Source organism: Polyodon spathula, chromosome 50 (genome assembly GCF_017654505.1).
Source record: "Polyodon spathula isolate WHYD16114869_AA chromosome 50, ASM1765450v1, whole genome shotgun sequence".
Lineage (NCBI taxonomy): Eukaryota > Metazoa > Chordata > Actinopteri > Acipenseriformes > Polyodontidae > Polyodon > Polyodon spathula.
The window spans coordinates 1584608-1607107 of record NC_054583.1 but is presented as its reverse complement, the minus strand read 5'-3'; the positions used below and the strand labels follow the sequence as shown (position 1 = coordinate 1607107).

Sequence of the window (22500 nt, the reverse complement as noted above, 5' to 3'; positions counted from 1 at the left end):
GAAAAGGGCTCAGCTGGTTTCCTCCCCCACCCCCCTTCCCTCCTTCCCTCCTTCCCTCCTTCCCTCTTTCGTAATGTCGGCAGATCTTCAGAGCGTGTGCAGCACAGCTCAGAAAACATGGCTCTATTCAAGTGAGAAGCCAGGGGGCTGTACAGAAATCATGAGAACTTGCCTTTCACATTTATAACCAATGCTACTGTATGTATATATATATAGAGAGAGAGAGAGAGAGAGAGAGCTACTGTAATTATAAAGATACAGGTATATAGAGCTATAGAGACAGCCAGCTACTGTAGACAGACAGCAACTGTAGATAGACGGCTCCTGCAAAGAGACAGAAACACAGACAGACAGACAGAGAGATAGCTGCCTGGCAGTTAGGATTCTCCAGACAAGCACTTTTTTACACAGAGAATCGTGAGGGTCTGGAACCAACTCCCCAGTAATCACCCTGGGATCCTTCAAGAAGTTGCTTGAAGGAGTCTGGGATCAATAAGTTACTGACAACCAAACCAGAAAGACGGGGCGAATGGCCTCCTCTCGTTTGTAAACTTTCTTATGTAAACTTTCTTATGTTCTTATGAGAACCGCTCAGAACAAATTAAGCAAAAACACACCAGCGAGAAGGACAGGAGGGGAGATGCATGCATAGAAACCCCTTTGAATAAATACAGTATAATTTTTTTATATATATAAAATGTAACATTGCAATAAACCTGTTATCCTTTTTTAAAAAGTTGTAGTTTAAATACAATTTGAAAAACAAATATCTGCTTGCTGTGTTATTGTTTATGATTGCTTTGGTTTGAAATCCATCTGTGTATTGATGTGTGTGCCTGTCTTTACCCATCTGTCTGTCTGTCTCACAGTCAGGGGAGCGCAGGGGTCCTCGAGGGTCTCCCCTGGTAAAGGCACGGCCGCATGGGGCACAGGGGGGAGTCGCACAGTCAGGGGAGGGCAGGGGTCCCCGAGGGTCTCCCCTGGTAAAGGCACGGCCGCGTGGGGCGCAGGGGGCAGTCACACAGTCAGGGGAGCGCAGGGGTCCCCGAGGGTCTCCCCTGGTAAAGGCAGCTGGTAAAGCGTGTGGTCGCAGCGGCAGTCACACGTCAGGGGAATTTTTGTTTATATATATATATATATATATATTATATATATACACACACACACACACACACACACACACACACACACACGAAGGCTATATTTGCATCCTGATGTTCTAGTAGTGACGTCAAACAGTGGTAATTCCTCTCAAGGAAAATATTCTTGAATTTTGTCCCCTTCGACTCCTCGAGGACCATCGCTTTCAATTCAAAACACAAAATGTCTCGTTTTTCAAATCACTCGACAGCACAGAAATGTTCACTAACGATCAACACAGCGAGAACACGTTAAAACGATGTCAAGCTGGTGCGTTCGCGTCTCAGAGAAACCGGAGAGGAACGGGAAATCAAAACAAGCTAAAGGAGATCCCTCCGAATAAAGCCGAAGCGCTAACGGATAACGAGACGGACCGCCTGCACAGCCCCGAAGCACAACGCTTAAAAAAAACACCCGACTGACCCTCTGAACCTCGTCTTCTTTAAAATCAGCATCGCAGGGGGGTCCGAGGATTAGAAAAAATAACAGACGCGCCTCTTCAGAGTTACAGGAATCCATCCCGGCTCTCTGCGACGGCTTCGCTGTCGTAGTTTATGACATATTCAACATGCCACGTCTGTCCAGAGAGCAGCGCCTTCGTGCGATCTGCATGTTGGAGGCTGGGCTGGGGCAGCGGGCTGTGCCTCGTCGTCTCGGGCGCTCACAGCCAGCGATTTCAAACCCGGCGAGACGGTATAACCAGGCACACTCTGCCAATGACAGGCCACCAACCGGGAGACCAAGAGTCACAACACCTGCCCGAGATGGACAGATCATTCTGCAGCATCTTCGTCATGTCAGCTGTTAATCAGCACAATAGAAAGTCACTGCCCCTGCTCTGAAACAGAGGCAGCAATATAAAGTCCACTGTCCATGCACAAAGGCTAGTGAATAATTATCCAAATATTAAGGTCAATCATTTATTAAATATATATATATATATATATATATATATATACATTATATATATATATATATATATATATACACCACACACACACCCAGACGTATATATTTATATATATTTTCCTGCACAGCACCAGTGTGATCCAGTCCTGTATTTCACTAGAGGCGATCAAACTCACTCCCATTGCACAGCAGTGTGATCCAGTCCTGGTTTCACTAGGAGTTTAATAATCAGACTCCCGCTGCACAGCAGTGTGATCCAGTCCTGCTTTCACTAGGAGTTTAATAATCAGACTCCCGCTGCACAGCAGTGTGATCCAGTCCTGCTTTCACTAGGAGTTTAATAATCAGACTCCCGCTGCACAGCAGTGTGATCCAGTCCTGCTTTCACTAGGAGTTTAATAATCAGACTCCCGCTGCACAGCAGTGTGATCCAGTCCTGGTTTCACTAGGAGTTTAATAATCAGACTCCCGCTGCACAGCAGTGTGATCCAGTCCTGCTTTCACTAGGAGTTTAATAATCAGACTCCCGCTGCACAGCAGTGTGATCCAGTCCTGCTTTCACTAGGAGTTTAATAATAAGACACACCTGAACTTGTTACCTAGACACACTGGGGGCTGATCAAGCTGGCAGCAAAACCTGGACTGGATCACACTGCTGTGCAATAGGAGTCTGATTTCCATCCTTGCATCCTATGGACAGTGCTATGGCAGGTGAATCAATCCCATGCTGTACACCCTATTGACAGATAGACAGTTACCTGATGTGATATTAAGACAGTCCACATTAGTTTCTGTTTTCAAATGCTGACTATTTTATTAATTGGGGTACAGTACCTTTAATTGTGACAAAGTGAGCACAGTTCCCCTCTCTCTCCTATCCCTCTCTCCTCAACTTCACACACTGCCTCTTCCCCTCCACCCTCACTCCTTTCTGTAGACTCTTTCCACCCCTCACACTGGCCCCACCTCCTCCCCTCTCTGCCTCCTCTCTCCCAACCCCCCCCTTCTCTCTGTTCCTCTAGCTCCTCCCCCCCTCTGATGATGATAATAACGATTATCACAGGATCCGCCCCCTCCCCCTTGACTCCTCCCCCTGCCTCTCCCCTTACCGCTCACCTCTGATTGGCTGAACCCCTCTCTGTCTCCCTCTCTCCTCCCCCCTCCTCCTCTCCCCAATCTGCACCCCTCCAGCCCCCTCTTCCATCCCTCCTTTTCCGTTGGGTTAAAATCATCCCATTTCCAAACTCTGCCTCGGTTTTGGTCCAAATCTCTCCCCAAGAAGCCCTTAGCTCCTGATTGGTCGATTTGGCTCCCTGTCTCCTGGGCTGCACCCAACTGGCCGCCACAGCTGTCACTCTTGTTAATCGCCTTCTCTGATTGGTCTGAATCTCTCTTGCACTGGTTTGGGTATTTCGGGGCCCCTCCTGTCTGCGATTGGTTACTGCTATCCGAATCTCTCGTCTCTAAGCTCTCCGATTGGTTCGTTTTGTCCAGCTCTCTCCTCTCCAATTGGTCGCTTTTAGCTGAATCCGTCCTCTCTATCCTCTCTACCCCTGGCCTCCTAGCTTCTCCTGTCCCACTCTGGTCAATGCTATCCCAATTTTTCCTGAGGTTTTTCTCCCTTCCCTTCCCTCTCCCTCCCCCTCCCAATTCCGAATTCCAAAATCCTTCCTTCCGAGCTCTACGGTCAAAATTTGAAGCAGCAGGACATTCCTCAAATCCGTAAATGCCGCCCTGTCCATTCTGCAAAGGTCTGAGATCTCTGGAATTTCCAATCTCTATCCTCCCTTCCGATTGGACGCCCTTTTCCAGCCCCTTGCCTTCCAATTGGCTGTTCGTCCGATGAGGCTTCACTGATTGGCTCTGGGGCGGACGTGAGCGGGCCTTCCACCTCCCTCCTCCTCCCCGCCCCTCCCACTGGCCCTGCCTCCTGGGGCCCCTGCCCTGTAGTTGGCTGTCCAACTGTTCCTGGTATCTGGCTGTCGATTTCGATTGGTTGCCCGTGTTCTGCTGTTTGGAATTCCCGGGCCGTGATTGGTCGGGACGCTGGGGTTCTCCCTCAGGCAGGAAAGGCTCCGATTGGCTGCCCCGCGATGCTGCTGATAGCTGATTGGCTGTGGAGTCGGGAGCGTTTTGGTCTGGGATCTGCAAGTCTGGCTCTTTGGTGTGGTCTTCAGGTGAGACCTGAGGAGAGAGTGTGGAGGGAGTTTGGAGAGAGGGAAAGAGGGAGAGAGAGAGAGAGGGTGGAGGAAGTTTAGCGAGAGGGAAAGATGGAGTTTGGAGAGAGAGGAAAAGGGAGTTTGGAGAGACAGAGAAAGAGAACAATGAGAATATGTGTAACTACAATGCCCGTTTATTTTTTTAAAACACACACAAACGTTAACTTGGGCTAATTATTTTGCGTCCTGTTGCATATCATACTGGCTTTTGCCAAAAAAAAAAAAAAAAAATTTATAAAGCAAATAAAAAACCAGCTCCCCTTTTTTCAATTTTCAGCCCTCCCCCATCGTCATGTAGCCCCTCCCTTTCTCACTTTACCTCCTGAATACGAATGAGGAACCGGTTTCGCTCCGCCTCTGGGTCAATAACCCCGCCCCTTTCCCTCTGGCGTTCCAGAATCTTCGTAAGCTCTGCCCACCTCTTCCGTAGCTCCTCCCCCACAGTGAACTCTTCCTATGGTTACAAAAAAACCCTGCTAAATTATTTTGAGAAACTAAACTGAGTCCAGCAGAGCAGCTCTAGTTTGGGGCTCTAGTGCCTTCATCAGAGTTACTGAAACTAAACTGAGTCCAGCAGAGCAGCTCTAGTTTGGGGCTCTAGTGCCTTCATCAGCGTTACTGAAACTAAACTGAGTCAAGCAGAGCAGCTCTAGTTTGGGGCTCTAGTGCCTTCATCAGCGTTACTGAAACTAAACTGAGTCCAGCAGAGCAGCTCTAGTTTGGGGCTCTAGTGCCTTCATCAGCGTTACTGAAACTAAACTGAGTCCAGCAGAGCAGCTCTAGTTTGGGGCTCTAGTGCCTTCATCAGCGTTATTGAAACTAAACTGAGTCCAGCAGAGCAGCTCTAGTTTGGGGCTCTAGTGCCTTCATCACTGTTACTGAAACTAAACTGAGTCAAGCAGAGCAGCTCTAGTTTGGGGCTCTAGTGCCTTCATCAGTGTTACTGAAACTAAACTGAGTCCAGCAGAGCAGCTCTAGTTTGGGGCTCTAGTGCCTTCATCAGTGTTATTGAAACTAGGAGAAATTGTAGCATCAGCAAGGGATGCTGGGGGCTGTAGTTCTGAACACAGGCAGCAAAAGATGGGTTATTTAAAAAAATTAAAAGACATACCACAGGGAACTGGGGTGCTGGGGTCCTCTCCAGAGCTGCGAGGTCATAGGTGAAAGGTTCTCTGCACACGGGACACAAGACTTTCATCTCCTGACGAGAGAAACGAGAGAGATCAGAGAGGAGGCGGGAGGCTCGCAGGTCCAGTGGTTAAAGATAAAAAAGGGGTCTTGATACCAGGAGGTTCAAATCCTGTGTGTGTGTGTGTGTGTGTGTGTGTGGTGTGTGTGTGCGCGTGTGTGTGTGTGTGGGACCCCGAGCGAGTCGCTTCACCTCCTTGTGCTCCGTCCTTTGGATGAGACGGCAAACAAACGCGGTCCTATTGGAAGAGACTCTGCAGCAGCAGCAGCAGTTGTTGATGATGCAGAGTTCACCCTCCTAGTCTCTGCACTATCCTTACACAACTACTAATCTGTCACTGTAGATATAACTCTCTGTGATTCTAACTTGCTGCATCCTAGTTCATATTGGATTCTAGCAGTGTTATTATTATACACGGCATCCTAGTTCATATTGGATTCTAGCAGTGTTATTATTATACACGGCATCCTAGTTCATATTGGATTCTAGCAGTGTTATTATTATACACGGCATCCTAGTTCATATTGGATTCTAGCAGTGTTATTATTATACACGGCATCCTAGTTCATATTGGATTCTAGCAGTGTTATTATTATACACGGCATCCTAGTTCATATATTCTAGCAGTGTTATTATTATACACGGCATCCTAGTTCATATTGTATTCTAGTTCATATTGTATTCTAGCAGTGTTATTATTATACACAGCATCCTAGTTCATATTGGATTCTAGCAGTGTTATTATTATACACGGCATCCTAGTTCATATTGGATTCTAGCAGTGTTATTATTATACACGGCATCCTAGTTCATATTGGATTCTAGCAGTGTTATTATTATACACGGCATCCTAGTTCATATTGGATTCTAGCAGTGTTATTATTATACACGGCATCCTAGTTCATATTGTATTCTAGCAGTGTTATTATTATACACGGCATCCTAGTTCATATTGTATTCTAGCAGTGTTATTATTATACACGGCATCCTAGTTCATATTGGATTCTAGCAGTGTTATTATTATACACGGCATCCTAGTTCATATTGGATTCTAGCAGTGTTATTATTATACACGGCATCCTAGTTCATATTGGATTCTAGCAGTGTTATTATTATACACGGCATCCTAGTTCATATATTCTAGCAGTGTTATTATTATACACAGCATCCTAGTTCATATTGGATTCTAGCAGTGTTATTATTATACACGGCATCCTAGTTCATAGTTAGCATACACGGCATCCTAGTTCATATTGGATTCTAGCAGTGTTATTATTATACACGGCATCCTAGTTCATATTGGATTCTAGCAGTGTTATTATCATACACGGCATCCTAGTTCATATTGGATTCTAGCAGTGTTATTATTATACACGGCATCCTAGTTTATATTGGATTCTAGCAGTGGCATCCTAGCATTGTAGCAAGTTATTATTATACACAGAGTTCATATTGGATTCTGGTAACAGCATAGGGAAGCATTATTAACAGCACAGAGAGGTATGGTAAAGCATAGGGAAGCATTGTAAAGCATTGTAAAGCACAGAGAGGTCTGGTAAAGCATAGGGAAGCATTGTAAAGCACAGAGAGGTCTGGTAAAGCATAGGGAAGCATTGTAAAGCACAGAGAGGTCTGGTAAAGCATAGGGAAGCATTGTAAAGCACAGAGAGGTCTGGTAAAGCATAGGGAAGCATTATAAAGCACAGAGAGGTCTGGTAAAGCATAGGGCAACACACAGAACCACTTTCCACACGTCTGCCGTCTTTTGTAATCAATACCCATCAACTAAATGAATCATTCCCTGCCCAAGACAGACAACTCCCAACCACCAGGATCCAAAAGCCTCTGCAATACAAGCGTTGGGAACTACCACAACACATATAAGAGAGAAACTTTAAAAAAAAGGTTTCTATAAAAAGGGCCTTTGCGTTTTATTGCTTTGTTCCCTTGTGTTTCTACAGCTGTTGAAGTAAGGCGTGTGTGCTATTTATAATTAGGTTTTTTTTCCTTTAAACTACATTTCCCATCATCCTCCTGCTCACATTTGTAGCCCAGATGGGTTTACTGGTGTGCAGCAGGATGATCGGAACTACATTTCCCATCATCCTCCTGCTCACATTTGTAACCCAGATGGGTTTACCGGTGTGCAGCAGGATGATGGGAAATGTAGTGAGGCTATAGGTACGCTAGATGGGTTACGCGAGTGTTATGCTCAGGGTGATGCCCAAATGTTGTCGTTCAAAACGTCAACGGGGTACCGGTGTACCAGCAGATGATGGGAAATGTATTTCTGAGTCGGTCCATGCGAGTACATGGGAAGCCATCTTGAGGATGGAAAATTTTTTAAAAAAAAAATGGTCAAAATATATATAAAAAAATATATATATTTTAAACAATCCACACATCAAGTAGCAGTTGTAGGATCATATGGGAACAGCAGCGGAATAGCCTGGAGCCCAGAGGGAGGGAGGGTTATGTCGGCCAGGGTGTCCTAAGCTCACCAGCGCCCCCCCTGTGGTCCGGCCCGGGCACCTGCAGGCTTGCCTGCAAGCTGCCCGGAGCTGTGTCCTCCGAAGCTCCTGGGTGGCTGCACGGCAAGCCTGCAGCGTGTAAAGAACCTTCTGACGTAATGGCTACTGGCGTCGTGCCGCCTCGCCTACAACTTATGCCCAGGACAAAAATCGTACACTCAAATTGTAAAAAAGAAAGCACATAAGCGTCTGTTACCAGGATATAATTAACATACCTCTCACGAGCACCCGACAACAGGAGAGCCGCAGGGGTGTGCTAGAGGCGAGCTCAGCCTAAAAATAATTAAATCACAGGCAACTACTAAATTTAAAAAAGAAACAAATAAGGTCTTTACCATGGAATAATTAAACACCTCGCAACCGAAAAGGAGAGACAATTTCTTCCAGTGAGTCATTGACGCTATCTAGAAAATTCACACTCATTTGCACACACATATTTAGATTTAAAACTGCTGGAAAGTTCTTAGCAATGTTTTCATTCTGGAGATTCCTAGCCACGAGAGGCCTTTTAAAAATCGAACGTTGCCAATCCAATTTCAGTCTGGCAGCGATCGCGTTCGCTCTCTGGTATGCCTTTCAGGAAAAACGAAGATCACATCTCAAGCCGTCATCACCCTGGAGGGCCGGAATGCAAAACAAATCGTCTGGGGGGGGGGGGGGGGGGGGGGGTTTCAGAAAAGGTTCCGTTTTGCAAAACGAGGGCCAAGTTTGATTGGACGACGGAGGGGGCGTGACGAACCCCCCCACCCCCCACCCAAAAAAGGAACACACAAACACAGCAATTGATCCATCTCAAGACAAACTTTCAGAAAGAGATGCAAAGATAAGACTCATTCTGATCATTCTGAGATTAAAGAGCACACACCTGGGGTCAGTTCTGGGTGTCTTGCTTTTACAATTACAAATTAGAATTATAACTGCAGTTAAGTAATGCAGACAACTCCCCACGTAGACATGTTGTCTCTTGTCGTTCTAAAGGACAAGCAATGAAAAAGTCACAGGGACAGACTACACCAGAACTTTTCCTTTGTTCAAATCGAACGGGGATCGTTAAAAGTGGATGAAAACACAAGACTGAATGACAAATAAGCAAGCAATTGAACTGTAAATCGATCAAGGACATTGTTCAGCCTGTTTTTAATATGCTTTACTGGACCTCTCTGTGCTTTACAATGCTTCCCTATGCTTTACCAGACCTCTCTGTGCTTTACAATGCTTCCCTATGCTTTACTGGACCTCTCTATGCTTTACAATGCTTCCCTGTGCTTTACCAGACCTCTCTGTGCTTTACAATGCTTCCCTATGCTTTACTGGACCTCTCTATGCTTTACAATGCTTCCCTGTGCTTTACCAGACCTCTCTGTGCTTTACAATGCTTCCCTATTTACCATGTTTTTATTTTAATATGCCATTTCCTCTCCTCTCACCTCCTCCTCGCACCCTCCAGTTCGGTCTCTCCTCTCCTCTCTCCTCCTCTCCTCTCTCTCCCTCTCGCTGTGCTGGATGTATCTCCCCAGGCAGTGAGAGTGGAAGTGGTGATAGCAGCCAGTCCTGGTCAGAGCATCGCTGTCCTAGACAGAGACAGAGCGGGAGAGAGAATGAGAGAGAGAGGACAGAGAGAGGGAGAGAGAGAGAGGACAGACAGAAAGAGAGCAAGAGAGAGAGCGAGAGAGCGAGGACAGAGACAGAGCGAGAGAGAGCGTAGAAGATTTTATAATCTAATGTATACATAAACAGACCAGATATAACAATAATAATACAAAAGAGAGATACCTGGAAGCTGTACAGACAGATTACACACTGTCCATAAGGCACATTGTTATTGGTCAAAATCTCCTTCCCTTTCTGTGAAAAACAAAAACACACAGATATTACACGCCAGGGATGGGAATCAGACTCCTGTTGCACAGCAGTGTCACCCAGTCCAGGTTTTGCTACCAGCTTGATCAGCCCACAGTGTGTCTAGCTAACAAGCTAGTTTTTAATCTGGTAGTTTGCCGAGATTGTGATCTTCAATGGCAATGCAGACAGACAGTGGCACTGCAATAATGGTTCTGTATTACACTGAGGGGCAATGGTAGCACAAGTATAGGGCAGCTGCAATGGGGCGAGGCTGGTAGAATGGGTCACAGCGTGCCAACTATACCCTCAATGATCTTCAATGGCAATGCAGACAGACAGTGGCACTGCAATAATGGTTCTGTATTACACTGAGGGGCAATGGCAGCACAAGTATAGGGCAGCTGCAATGGGGTGAGGCTGTGACACAGACAGAGAGAGAGAGAGAGAGAGAGAGAGAGAGAGAGAGAGAGAGAGAGAGAGAGAGAGAGAGAGAGAGAGAGAGAGAGACAGAGAGATAACCAAGGGATAATTAAAACTAATTTAAAATGAATTCTCGTACCTCTATCAGCTCATACAAGACAGGGCACCCCACTGAAGACTCAGCCAACTGCCTCAGACTGTGATCCAGACTGAGATAGAGAGAGAGGAGATTATACCGGGGCTCCAGCAATGATTCAAACAGCCCCCCTGAGTTTCAATAGCCATCGTTTTATATATTATACTGGACTGTAGCTCCAGCAATGATTCACACAGCCCCCCTGAGTTTCAATAGCCATAGTTTTATATATTATACTGGACTGTGGCTCCAGCAATGATTCACACAGCCCCCCTGAGTTTCAATAGCCATAGTTTTATATATTATACTGGACTGTGGCTCCAGCAATGATTCACACAGCCCCCCTGAGTTTCAATAGCCATAGTTTTATATATTATACTGGACTGTGGCTCCAGCAATGATTCACACAGCCCCCCTGAGTTTCAATAGCCATAGTTTTATATATTATACTGGACAGAACTACAGCAGCTACCCAACACTGTGTCAATATTAATATAAAAGGATATTCTTGGGTCTTTACCTGCGAATTTTTTCATCCGAAAGCCCTCTAGGATTCTGAATTGAGATCTTTGGAACAGAATTCGGATACTGAAAAAAACAATATAAAATCAATTTTAAAACCAGTAGAAAAAAAAAAGCCAAAAACATATTTCCATTAAGAATTGGGATTCTAATCACTTAACATTTCTGAAAAAATAGAGCAAATCTACAGCTAGTTTTGCATCTCCCTCTATATAGAATGAACTCCCTCAGCTTCATAGAGTCCAGTGAAAGCTGCTGAATAATGTTCCCTTGTTAACATATTGAATTGCACCCCCTCTATATAGAATGAACTCCCTCAGCTTCATAGAGTCCAGTGAAAGCTGCTGAATAATGTTCCCTTGTTAACATATTGAATTGCACCCCCTCTATATAGAATGAACTCGCTCAGCTTCATAGAGTCCAGTGAAAGCTGCTGAATAATGTTCCCTTGTTAACATATTGAATTGCACCCCCTCTATATAGAATGAACTCCCTCAGCTTCATAGAGTCCAGTGAAAGCTGCTGAATAATGTTCCCTTGTTAACATGTTGAATTGCACCCCCTCTATATAGAATGAACAAGGGTAGGATGTGAATTCTAGACACTGTGGACGAGTGTGTCATACAGAATCACACGAATAAGAGGGAGCGAAAAACCTGAAACATAAATTTAGACAACAGTTAAGAGATATCAGGCTTGAAGAGCACGGAGAGCGAGCGAGAACAGGCGGGTCTTCAGAGTGGATTTGAAGAGAGCGACTGTGGGAGCCGCACGCACCAAAGCTGGGAGAGAGTTCCAGAGAGTCGGGGGGAGGGGCATGATGCTAAACGGGCGCTCTCCGAGTGTGGGGCGCGTTTGCTTGGGAGTAACAAGCAGGGCAGAGTCGGCGGACCTCAGCGTGCGGGCGGGGGCGTCATTCGCTATAGCAAGATGGTATCATAGGTGGTCAAAAGCTGTGAATATTTTCTATCACTTCACAACAAACACAGCGAGCGTTTGCCAGATCGGGCACACGACCGGTTTCGTTTGCTTCCAGTAAACGATCGAACACAAAGAGCGACCAGAATTATTCCAGGTTTAAAAGGCATGTCATAGGCAGACAGGCTAAAATAACTGAATCTGTTCAGTCTTGAACAAAGAAGAGTGGTGATCTGATTCAAGCGTTCAAAATCCTAAAATGTATTGACAATGTCAACCCAAGGGACTGAATAAAGAAACAAGGACCAGGGGTCACAGTTAGATTAGATAAAGGGGCAACACCCCGGCCCCACCCACACACTTTCAAAACGAAGCACTCAATCACTCCAACGCTCCTGTGAGTGGTGCGTTAGTCACCGAGAAGGCAAAATTACCACGCCAACAAATTTGTTCACAAAGGCAAGGCAAATTTCAAGTACGGGCAACGTTACTGTCAACATTTGAACAAAGCACTGAACTCGCCCCACTTACAGTGCCTGCTTTAAAAGACTATAGAACCACAACGCGTTTTATTGCATTACTGTGTTGGCCGACCTTCATTCCAAACTCTCAAGTCAACGAACTAGACCCCTCACTGAAATAATAATTGATTTAATTAAGCTTTTTTTAATTGGTCTCAGCTCCTACAAAAGTTGCAGAGTTCAAGTTACTTTGAAAAAGTTAGGGCTGACTTGAAATCTGCAACTGTGTAAGAGTTGAAAACAAGTAAAAATTAATTAAGCAAGTTCATTAATAATCATAATATTAAATAGGTGAGAATGCTATTTTTTTTTCTTTAATTAAATATACAAAAAAAATCATTTAATATCTTAATTCCTATTATTATTATGGCCTCACACAAATGCCGCCACCAAGATCCCAGCTCTGCCACTGACTCACTGTGTGTGACCCTGAGCGAGTCATTTTTATTTTACTGTGTTAAAGGGTTTTTAAAATTGCATTCCCTGTCTCAAGAAGGCTTCCCACGGACCTCTCGGAACTACATTTCCCATCATCCTCCTGCTCGCGCATGTAGGCGGACTTAACAGTGACCCGATGCACAAAGACAAAATGGAGAGGTTGAACAAGAAGAGAGTGGCTTGAACCCAATCGAAAATTTATGGCGAGATTTGAAGATTGCAGTCCATCGATGATCCCCAACAAGCTTCTCAGAACTGGGGCAATTTTAAGAACATAAGAAAGTTTACAAACGAGAGGAGGCCATTCGGCCCATCTTGCTCGTTTGGTTGTTAGTAGCTTATTGATCCCAGAATCTCATCAAGCAGCTTCTTGAAGGATCTCAGGGTGTCGGCTTCAACAGCATTACTGGGGAGTTGATTCCAGACCCTCACGATTCTCTGTGTAAAAAAGTGCCTCCTATTTTCTGTTCTGAATGCCCCTTTGTCTAATCTCCATTTGTGACCCCTGGTCCTTGTTTCTTTTTTCAGGCTGAAAAAGTCCCTTGGGTCGACACTGTCAATACCTTTTAGGATTTTGAATGCTTGAATTAGGTCGCCACGTAGGCTTCTTTGTTCAAGACTGAACAGATTCAATTCTTTTAGCCTGTCTGCATATGACATGCCTTTTAAGCCCGGAATAATTCTGGTCGCTCTTCTTTGCACTCTTTCTAGAGCAGCAATATCTTTTTTATAGCGAGGTGACCAGAACTGCACACAATATTCAAGATGAGGTCTTACTAATGCATTGTACAGTTTTAAGATTACTTCCCTTGATTTAAATTCAACACTTTTCACAATGTATCCGAGCATCTTGTTAGCCTTTTTTATAGCTTCCCCACATTGTCTAGATGAAGACATTTCTGAGTCAACAAAAACTCCTAGGTCTTTTTCATAGATTCCTTCTCCAATTTCAATATCTCCCATATGATATTTATAATGTACATTTTTATTTCCTGCGTGCAGTACCTTACACTTTTCTCTATTAAATGTCATTTGCCATGTGTCTGCCCAGTTCTGAATCTTGTCTAGATCATTTTGAATGACCTTTGCTGCTGCAACAGTGTTTGCCACTCCTCCAACTTTTGTGTCATCTGCGAATTTAACAAGTTTGCTTACTATACCAGAATATAAATCAATAATGTAGATTAGGAATAGCAGAGGACCCAACACTGATCCCTGTGGTACACCGCTGTTTACCACACTCCATTTCTCCTCTAATCAGTACTTTCTGTTTTCTACATGTTAACCACTCCCTAATGCATGTACAATTTTGCCCATGAATAGAGGGCATAAATGTCACCACCCATGGAACAGGGTATTAGACTGTGAAATTAAAATTAATTACTGAGTCATTTATCAGAGGCTTTTATTCAAAGCGACTCGCAGAGACTAGGAGGGTGAACTCTGCATCATCAACAAATGCTGCTGCTGCAGAGTCTCTTCCAATAGGACCTTGTTTGTTTGACGTCTCGTCCAAAGGACGGAGCCCAAGGAGGTGAAGCGACTCGCTCGGGGTCCCACACACACACACACACAGACAGGGAGGCAGTGACTGAGCCAGGATTTGAAGCACTTAAATACCGCGGTTTCTAGAAACGCGTTCACTGCTTCTTGAAATACAAAACTGCAGAATCACTGCGTGAACTTTTATACTGGTGCCAAAATATTTGTGGTTTCTTAAAACAAACCGAAAAAAAAAAACAAAAAACTTTCCTGGTCAACCTCCAGATAGCCCCGGCTGACGTGTCTGCAGTTTGAATAACGCGACCTGAAACATTTCAACTTGCTATCTGATCATGTTAACAATGTGAAGAAGACGTAAGAGAATGGATTTTAAAGATAAGCGCTCCTTTAAAGGGAGGGGGCCAGTGATCATGTTAATAAAGCTAATAAGAGGTGAGAGAATGGATTTTAAAGATGGTCAGCGCTCCTTTAAAGGGAGGGGGCCAGTGATCCTGTTAATAAAGCTAATAAGAGGTGAGAGAATGGGTTTTAAAGATGGTCAGCGCTCCTTTAAAGGGAGGGGCCAGTGATCCTGTTAATAAAGCTAATAAGAGGGGAGAGAATGGGTTTTAAAGATGGTCAGCGCTCCTTTAAAGGGAGGCGTCAGTGATCCTGTTAATAAAGCTAATAAGAGGGGAGAGAATGGATTTTAAAGATGGTCAGCACTCTTTTAAAGCTGGGCTGGGAATCAGACTCCCGCTGCACAGCGGTGTGATCCAGTCCTGCTTTCACTAGGAGTTTAATAATCAGACTCCCGCTGCACAGCGGTGTGATCCAGTCCTGCTTTCACTAGGAGTTTAATAATCAGACTCCCGATGCACAGCGGTGTGATCCAGTCCTGCTTTCACTAGGAGTTTAATAATCAGACTCCCGCTGCACAGCGGTGTGATCCAGTCCTGCTTTCACTAGGAGTTTAATAAGAAGACACACCTGGGCTTGTTGCTTAGACTCACTGGAAGAGCTGACAGGAGTCTGATGCCCATGCCTTGCAGTGACAAGCCTGACTAACTTTTTGGAACTTTTGAGAAACACGAGCCGAAATATCCACCCTTGAGATGATTGAAAAGGGCAGGGCAGTCACGCACAGAAAGCCGATAAGGGAAGAGAATGCAATTTTCAAGGAAAGGGCCCTTGTTTTGAAACTGATCATTGAGTTTCACGACAGAATCAGGGCGGCTCTTGATCACCTGTGCGTGCAGCTGACAAATGATAGATTACAGGATCAATAATGGCTCTGTATTACACTGAGGGGCAATGGCAGCACAAGTATAGGGCAGCTGCAATGGGGCGAGGCTGGTAGAATGGGACCACAGCGTGCCAACTATACCCTCAATGATCTTCAATGGCAATGCAGACAGACAGTGGCACTGCAATAATGGTTCTGTATTACACTGAGGGGCAATGGCAGCACAAGTATAGGGCAGCTGCAATGGGGCGAGGCTGGTAGAATGGGACCACAGCGTGCCAACTATACCCTCAATGATCTTCAATGGCAATGCAGACAGACAGTGGCACTGCAATAATGGTTCTGTATTACACTGAGGGGCAATGGTAGCACAAGTATAGGGCAGCTATAGGGCATAGGGCAGCTGCAATGGGGTGAGGCTGGTAGAATGGGACCACAGTGTGCTCACTATACCCTCAATGATCTTCAATGGCAATGCAGACAGACAGTGGCACTGCAATAATGGTTCTGTATTACTGAGGGGCAATGGTAGCACAAGTATAGGGCAGCTGCAATGGGGTGAGGCTGGTAGAATGGGACCACAGTGTGCTCAACTATACCCTCAATGATCTTCAATGGCAATGCAGACAGACAGTGGCACTGCAATAATGGTTCTGTATTACACTGAGGGGCAATGGCAGCACAAGTATAGGGCAGCTGCAATGGGGCGAGGCTGGTAGAATGGGACCACAGTGTGCTCACTATACCCTCAATGATCTTCAATACTACCAATAGGTTTCATCACAAGCAGTCCCTTAAATATGTCTGCAACCCTAAATTATTATTTATGAAAAAGACAGACAGCCTCAAATGTGTTTTTTCTATTTTTTTTTTAGATCTGTTCAACTGATAAAGAAGCAATCTGGGCAATACACAGACAAACCAAAGGCAGAACATAAGAACATAAGAAAGTTTACAAATAGAGGCAGCCATTCGGCCCATCTTGCTCGTTTGGTTGTTAGTAGCTTATTGATCCCAGAAATCAAGGCTTCTTGAAGGATCCCAGTGTGCTTCAACAACATTACTGGGGAGGGAGTTGATACCAGACCCTCACAATGATCTGTAAAAAAGTGCAATGCAGACAGACAGTGGCACTGCAATAATGGTTCTGTATTACACTGAGGGGCAATGGCAGCACAAGTACAGGGCAGCTGCAATGGGGCGAGGCTGGTAGAATGGGACCACATCTCCACACACCTCCAGATTCTAATACTACTTTTTTGCAATAGGTTTCATCACAAGCAGTCCCTTAAATATGTCTAAAACCCTAAATTATTATTTATGAAAAAGACAGACAGCCTCAAATGTGTTTTTTCTATTTTTTTTTTAGATCTGTTCAACTGATAAATTTCGCTGCGAAGCAATCTGTGAGTAGACAGCGCTCTCTGGTGGACAAAAACTAAACTACACAGACAAACCTATTAAAAGTGCCAGTGTCTGCCCAGTTCTAAACACATGTCTAGATCATTTTGAATGACCTTTGCTGCTGCAACAGTGTTTGCCACTACTCCTCCTTTTTGTGTCGTCTGCAAATTTAACAAGTTTGCTTACTATACAGAATCTAAATCATTAATGTAGATTAGGAATAGCAGAGGACCTAATACTGATCCCTGTGGTACTCCGCTGGTTACCACACTCCATTCTGAGGTTTTTTCCTCTAATCAGTACTTTCTGTTTTCTACATGTTAACCACTCCCTAATCCTATGTGTTTCCTTGAATCCCACTGCTTTCAGTTTGAGAATTAATCTTTTGTGTGGGACTTTGTCAAAAGCTTTCTGGAAGTCTAAATAAACCATGTCATATGCTTTGCAATTATCCATTATCGATGTTGCATCCTAAAAAAAATCAAGCAAGTTAAGCTGGTAGTAAAACCTGGTAATTTTCCATTTTGGCTCTTATTATAGGGCATATAATAGAAGTCTGCTGTGCAACCTGGTTCAGTTTTGTTTCCCTTTCTGTGGATCGGTATTACGTTTGCAATTTTCCAGTCTGTCGGTACCACCCCCCAAGAGACTGCTGCATGATCTTGGTTAGCGGTTTGTAAATAAGAGAGAGAGACACACACACAGAGACAGAGACATAGCCCTTCATACCTGTGCAGGCAGTGAGAGATGCAGAGTCAGTCTCACAAACTGGGATTCTGGGTTCTCAGCTGTTGAAGGAAACAGGGTAATGCTGACCTGCCAGGGCTCAACACTACGGGGCAACAGAGAGAAAAAAAGCAAGCTGTATGTATGTTATATTTGGCAGTGTGGTCCTGCCAGCATTGCCCTGTGTACAGCACAGCACAGCCAGGCTCTGCCCAGCACACAGCAGGCAATGCCAGCTTTAGACACTAGATTACAGCTTTCTATAGACGTCTGAGTTTGCCTGTGCTGGGTAGCTGCTGTAGTTCTATCCAGGGTTTTATATCAGTGTTATACAGTGCGGTCCTGCCAGCATTGCCCTGTGTACAGCACAGCACAGCCAGGCTCTGCCCAGCACACAGCAGGCAATGCCAGCGCACTAGTCTATACAGCTTTCTATATGCCTTTTGAATTTTTGTCTGTTATTCTGACCCATATTGATTGTGTTGGGTAGCTGCTGTAGTTTCTGTACCCAGGGTTTTATATCAGTGTTATATAGTGCGGTCCTGCCAGCATTGCCCTGTGTACAGCACAGCACAGCAGCAGGCTCTGCCCAGCACACAGCGGGCAAAGCCAGCGCACTAGATCAGGGTTCAAAGGTCAGAGTTAAACCTTAGGGTTAGATAAATACATTTTAATGGTTAATACCTGTTAGGGTCATGGGTCAGGTGAAGTTCGTCCAAATAGATCGCCTCAAGGAACTTCGATCTCTGACTCAGTGCTGAAATAGGTGAAGCCTTCCCGTGTGCACCACATTCTTCAAATATTCGTAAATATATATTATTTCCAGCTGTCCATATGAGAGACACACGTGTCTGTATTCCTATACTTGTGGGGTCTTCTCATTGACTCTCACTATATTTTTATTTGCTATTTCTAACTCCAGTCAGACAAAACCCCAACACTGGGTGAAACTCGACTTGTTACTAGACCCATTTTTTTCAACTTTGTTTAACTTTTTTTTTTTTTTTTTTTTAAAAAGATGCAGAGTTTCTCACAAATTTTTCTGGGTTAAAAAGCTGTTGAAGGAAACAGTGTAATTCGTCTGCCATACACTCAACAGTTTTTTCAGGCAACAGAGAGAAAAAAAGCAAGCTGTATGTATGTTATTGTGGTCCAGCCAGCATTGCCAGAGTGTCTACAAAGCCAGGCTCTGCCCAGTACACAGCAGGCAATGCACTAGATTACAGCTTTCTAGACGCCCCTCCTCCCCCTCTCTCAGGGTTTTCTATCTCTCTCCCCTCCCCCCAGCCTTTCTCTGTGTACAGCTCAGCACAGCACAGCCAGGCTCTGCCCAGCACACAGCAGGCAATGCCATACACTAGAACATAAGAACATAAGAAAGTTTACAAACGAGAGGAGGCCATTCGGCCCATCTTGCTCGTTTTGGTTGTCAGTAGCTTATTGATCCCAGAATCTCATCAAGCAGCTTCTTGAAGGATCCCAGGGTGTCAGCTTCAACAGCATTACTGGGGAGTGTTTAGTCACGCCAGGACTGTCGTTACTCACACAGAGTCCTTTTTTTTTCGATCCTGAACGGTGTGTGTGTCGCCCGTTTCAGGTGATGAGGGAGAAGTCTTCCCCTTCCTTCAAGATATTAATGGCAGACTTCAGCAGAGTGAGCGGAGTCTGACCTAGAGACTGAGCTCATACCCCTTCTACTTGCACTCTGAGAGATGCATTGTTTCTCATCTCTGGGGGAGGTTCTCTGGAAGACAAACCTCCAAAACTGGGTAACACTCGAAAACAACAAACTAAGATTTTTTCTCTCCTATTTCTAACTCAGTCAGCCAAAACCCCCTCTTCGACAACACTCTAAAGATTTTTTTCAAACCCCCTCCCCCTCTCCTTTTTCTTTCTGTTACTGTCTTGTCCCCCCTCATTTTCTCAAGTTCTTCTTTCTCCTCCCCTCTCCCTCTCCCCTCTCCCTCCCTTTCTCTCTCTCTCTCCCTCCCTCTCCTCTCTCTCCTCTTTCTCTCTAAGAACATAAGAAAGTTTACAAACGAAAGGAGGCCATTCCTCCCATCTTCTCTTTTGGTTGTTAGTAGCTTCTCCCAGAATCTCTCAAGCCTCTTCTTGAAGGATCCCTCTCGGCTTCAACAGCCTTACTGGGGAGTTCTCCCTCCCTCTCTTCCCCTCTTTCTCTCCCCACTCCTCCCCTCCCCCTCTTCCCTCTCTCTCCCCTCTCCTTCCCTTTCTCTCTCCCCCCTCCTCTCCCTCCCCCTCTCTCGTTCGTCTCTGCCTTCCTCCCTCGCCCTCCTCTTCTCTATTCTCTCCCCCTCCGCATCTCTCCCGCCTCTGTCTCTCTCCTCCGCTGGTCTCTCCCTCCTAAGAATACAAAAGAAGTTTACAAACGAGAGGAGCATTTCTTGCCTCATCCCCTCTCTCTCTCCCTTCTGCCGCTCCCTCCCTGGCTCTCTCTCCCCCTCCCTCTCTTTTCTCTCTCCCACTCTTCCTCCTCTCCCTCTCCCTCCTCTCCCCCCCTTTCTCTCTCTCCCCCTCCCTTTCTTTCTCTCCCCCCTCTCTTTCTCCCTCTCCCCACAAACGATGACCTCGCGAAATTATTTCCAGCGGGCTGGCAGACAGAACGACCCCCCCGAACCCTTCTCCTCTGGGCGGGGGGGTGGTGGTGGGGGGGGGATGTCGAGTCTGTTCCCGGATAATTTCACTGGGACTCCTCGCTCGCTACATAAATAACCGTCTATCCTTTAAAATAAATGAATACTACCAATATCCTCAGCCCGTCTCCCGTGTTCACAGTATAATTGAGTTGGTAGCAATGCCGGCTGGCCCCTGGATAATCTCTTTTTCTCCTTTAATTCAGGTTTTTAATTGTTTTTTAGAGAAAGCTCCTCAACTCACCTCCTCTCTGAAGCCATTTTTTTTTTTTTTTTTTTTTTTTTTTTTTGATGGCAGCGACGGACCGGAAACGCTGCGACACCAAAAACGCGCCCCGCCTTTAAATGAGTCCGACTGGTCGAGAAAAACACGACCTATTATTATTATTATTATTATTATTATTATTATTATTATTATTATTATTATTATTATTATTATTATTGTTATTGTTATTATTGTTATAGCATTCAGTTCACTCAGTTGTGTACATATTTTATCTGCAATAGATACAAATGTTACTTTATGAAATGTATATTTTTATTCTGTCTGTCTGTCTATATATTATTATTATTATTATTATTATTATTATTATTATTTATTATTATTGTTATTATTATTATTATTATTGTTATTGTTATAGCATTCAGTTCACTCAGGTTGTGTAAATATTTATCTGCAATAGATACAAAATGTTACTTTATGAAATGTAATATTTCTATCTGTCTGTCTAGATATTATTATTATTATTATTATTATTATTATTATTATTATTATTATTAAATCTATATAATTAGTATCTAACTCATATTACTAATAACAACTAATTTATAGGAATAGTAACATGTGTATCCATAAATACGCAATTACGTGTGTGTGTGTGTGTGTGTGTGTGTGTGTGTGTGTGTGTGTGTGTGTGTGTGTGTGTGTGTGTGGGTGGGTCTGTGTGTGTGTGTGTGTGTGTGTGTGTGTGTGTGTGTGTGTGTGTGTGTGTGTGTGTGTGTGTGTGAGTGTGTGTGTGTGTGTTTGTGTTCTTCTTGGTGTCTGTGTTAGTTTAGTTTCATTAAAGCTGCAGACAGGCAGACAGACAGACAGAGCCTCACAATCCTGTTCAGTTTGTCTCTACAGTATAATCCCTTCTTCTTGGTGTCTGTGTTAGTTTACTGCACTCTGAAAAGAGTTTAGTTTCATTAAAGCTGCAGACAGACAGACAGACAGAGCCTCACAATCCTGTTCAGTTTGTCTCTACAGTATAATCCCTTCTTCTTGGTGTCTGTGTTAGTTTACTGCACTCTGAAAAGAGTTTAGTTTCATTAAAGCTGCAGACAGACAGACAGGCAGAGCCTCACAATCCTGTTCAGTTTGTCTCTACAGTATAATCCCTTCTTCTTGGTGTCTGTGTTAGTTTACTGCACTCTGAAGAGAGTCTGTTGTTCTGTGCGCTCTGCTTTACCAGAAAGAAAGCAAGAAAGAGGGGAAAAGAAAGAGGCAGAAAGAGAGAAAGTGAAAAAATAAAAAAGGAGAGAAAGAAAGATAGATAGTTGGAAATGTAAAAAATAATAATAATTAAAAAAAAAACCCCAACCCATTAAACTAAGATAGATCATTAACAAAGAGACATTCGCTGACTCCTTATTCATTAACTTAATTAATTGTGTCATATTAACGATAAACAAGATCGTGGTTTATAATTAACCTCTATCGCTGACCGCCTATACCCCATGTCGATGCACTATATATATATATGTATATTACTGTATGAGTCAGTCAGAATACGAAAGCTGACACAGACAGCAAATGTCAAGCAGCGCTGATCCACGAACTGGGGGTCGCCTTCCAGCTTCTCAATGCAGCGACCCCTCGGTTGCTGTGGAAACCCCTGCTGAATCCTCAACCATCAATAACCCAGCTGACATCAGCGTCATAGTCTTATACTTCGTTCTGGTCATAGCGGTGGGAATATGGGTGAGTTGTTGTACATGTAATTCAATTATGATTGAGGGTGAATTATATTCTAATCGCTTTCTGTAGAAAGTGTCTTCTATGCTAGTCAGGTGGAACTGAATCACCTGTCAATAGGATAGGAACACCATGGGACTGATTCTTTATAACAGTGCCAGTTCTCTATTACAAATATAATATTATTGTAAAGCACAGAGAGGTGTGGTAAAGCACAGGGAAGCATTGAAAAGCATAGAGAGGTCT

General features: G+C 44.3%; 2 protein-coding genes across 2 annotated transcripts in view; one reads left to right on the top strand and one right to left on the bottom strand.

Moving 5' to 3' along the window:
* LOC121306799 (carbonic anhydrase 4-like) overlaps positions 1-408 on the top strand; it is a 7787-nt gene extending 7379 nt beyond the window's left edge. Inside the window, exon 9 of the mRNA XM_041238727.1 lies at positions 1-408. This exon is cut by the window's left edge and continues 254 nt beyond it. The gene's annotated coding sequence lies outside the window, so the exon portion shown is untranslated.
* A 2350-nt stretch (positions 409-2758) lies between these two features.
* Positions 2759-22018, bottom strand: rnf25 (ring finger protein 25). Its single transcript, XM_041238726.1, has 11 exons — positions 22014-22018; positions 20542-20636; positions 18328-18400; positions 17647-17749; positions 10907-10974; positions 10390-10459; positions 9762-9833; positions 9416-9559; positions 5380-5469; positions 4588-4722; positions 2759-4233 (listed from the first exon to the last, which is right to left on the bottom strand). Exons 1-11 carry the CDS (start codon positions 22016-22018, stop codon positions 3001-3003), a joined length of 2088 nt encoding a protein of 695 aa, XP_041094660.1. The 3' UTR covers positions 2759-3000.
* Between the last annotated feature and the right edge of the window lie 482 nt (positions 22019-22500).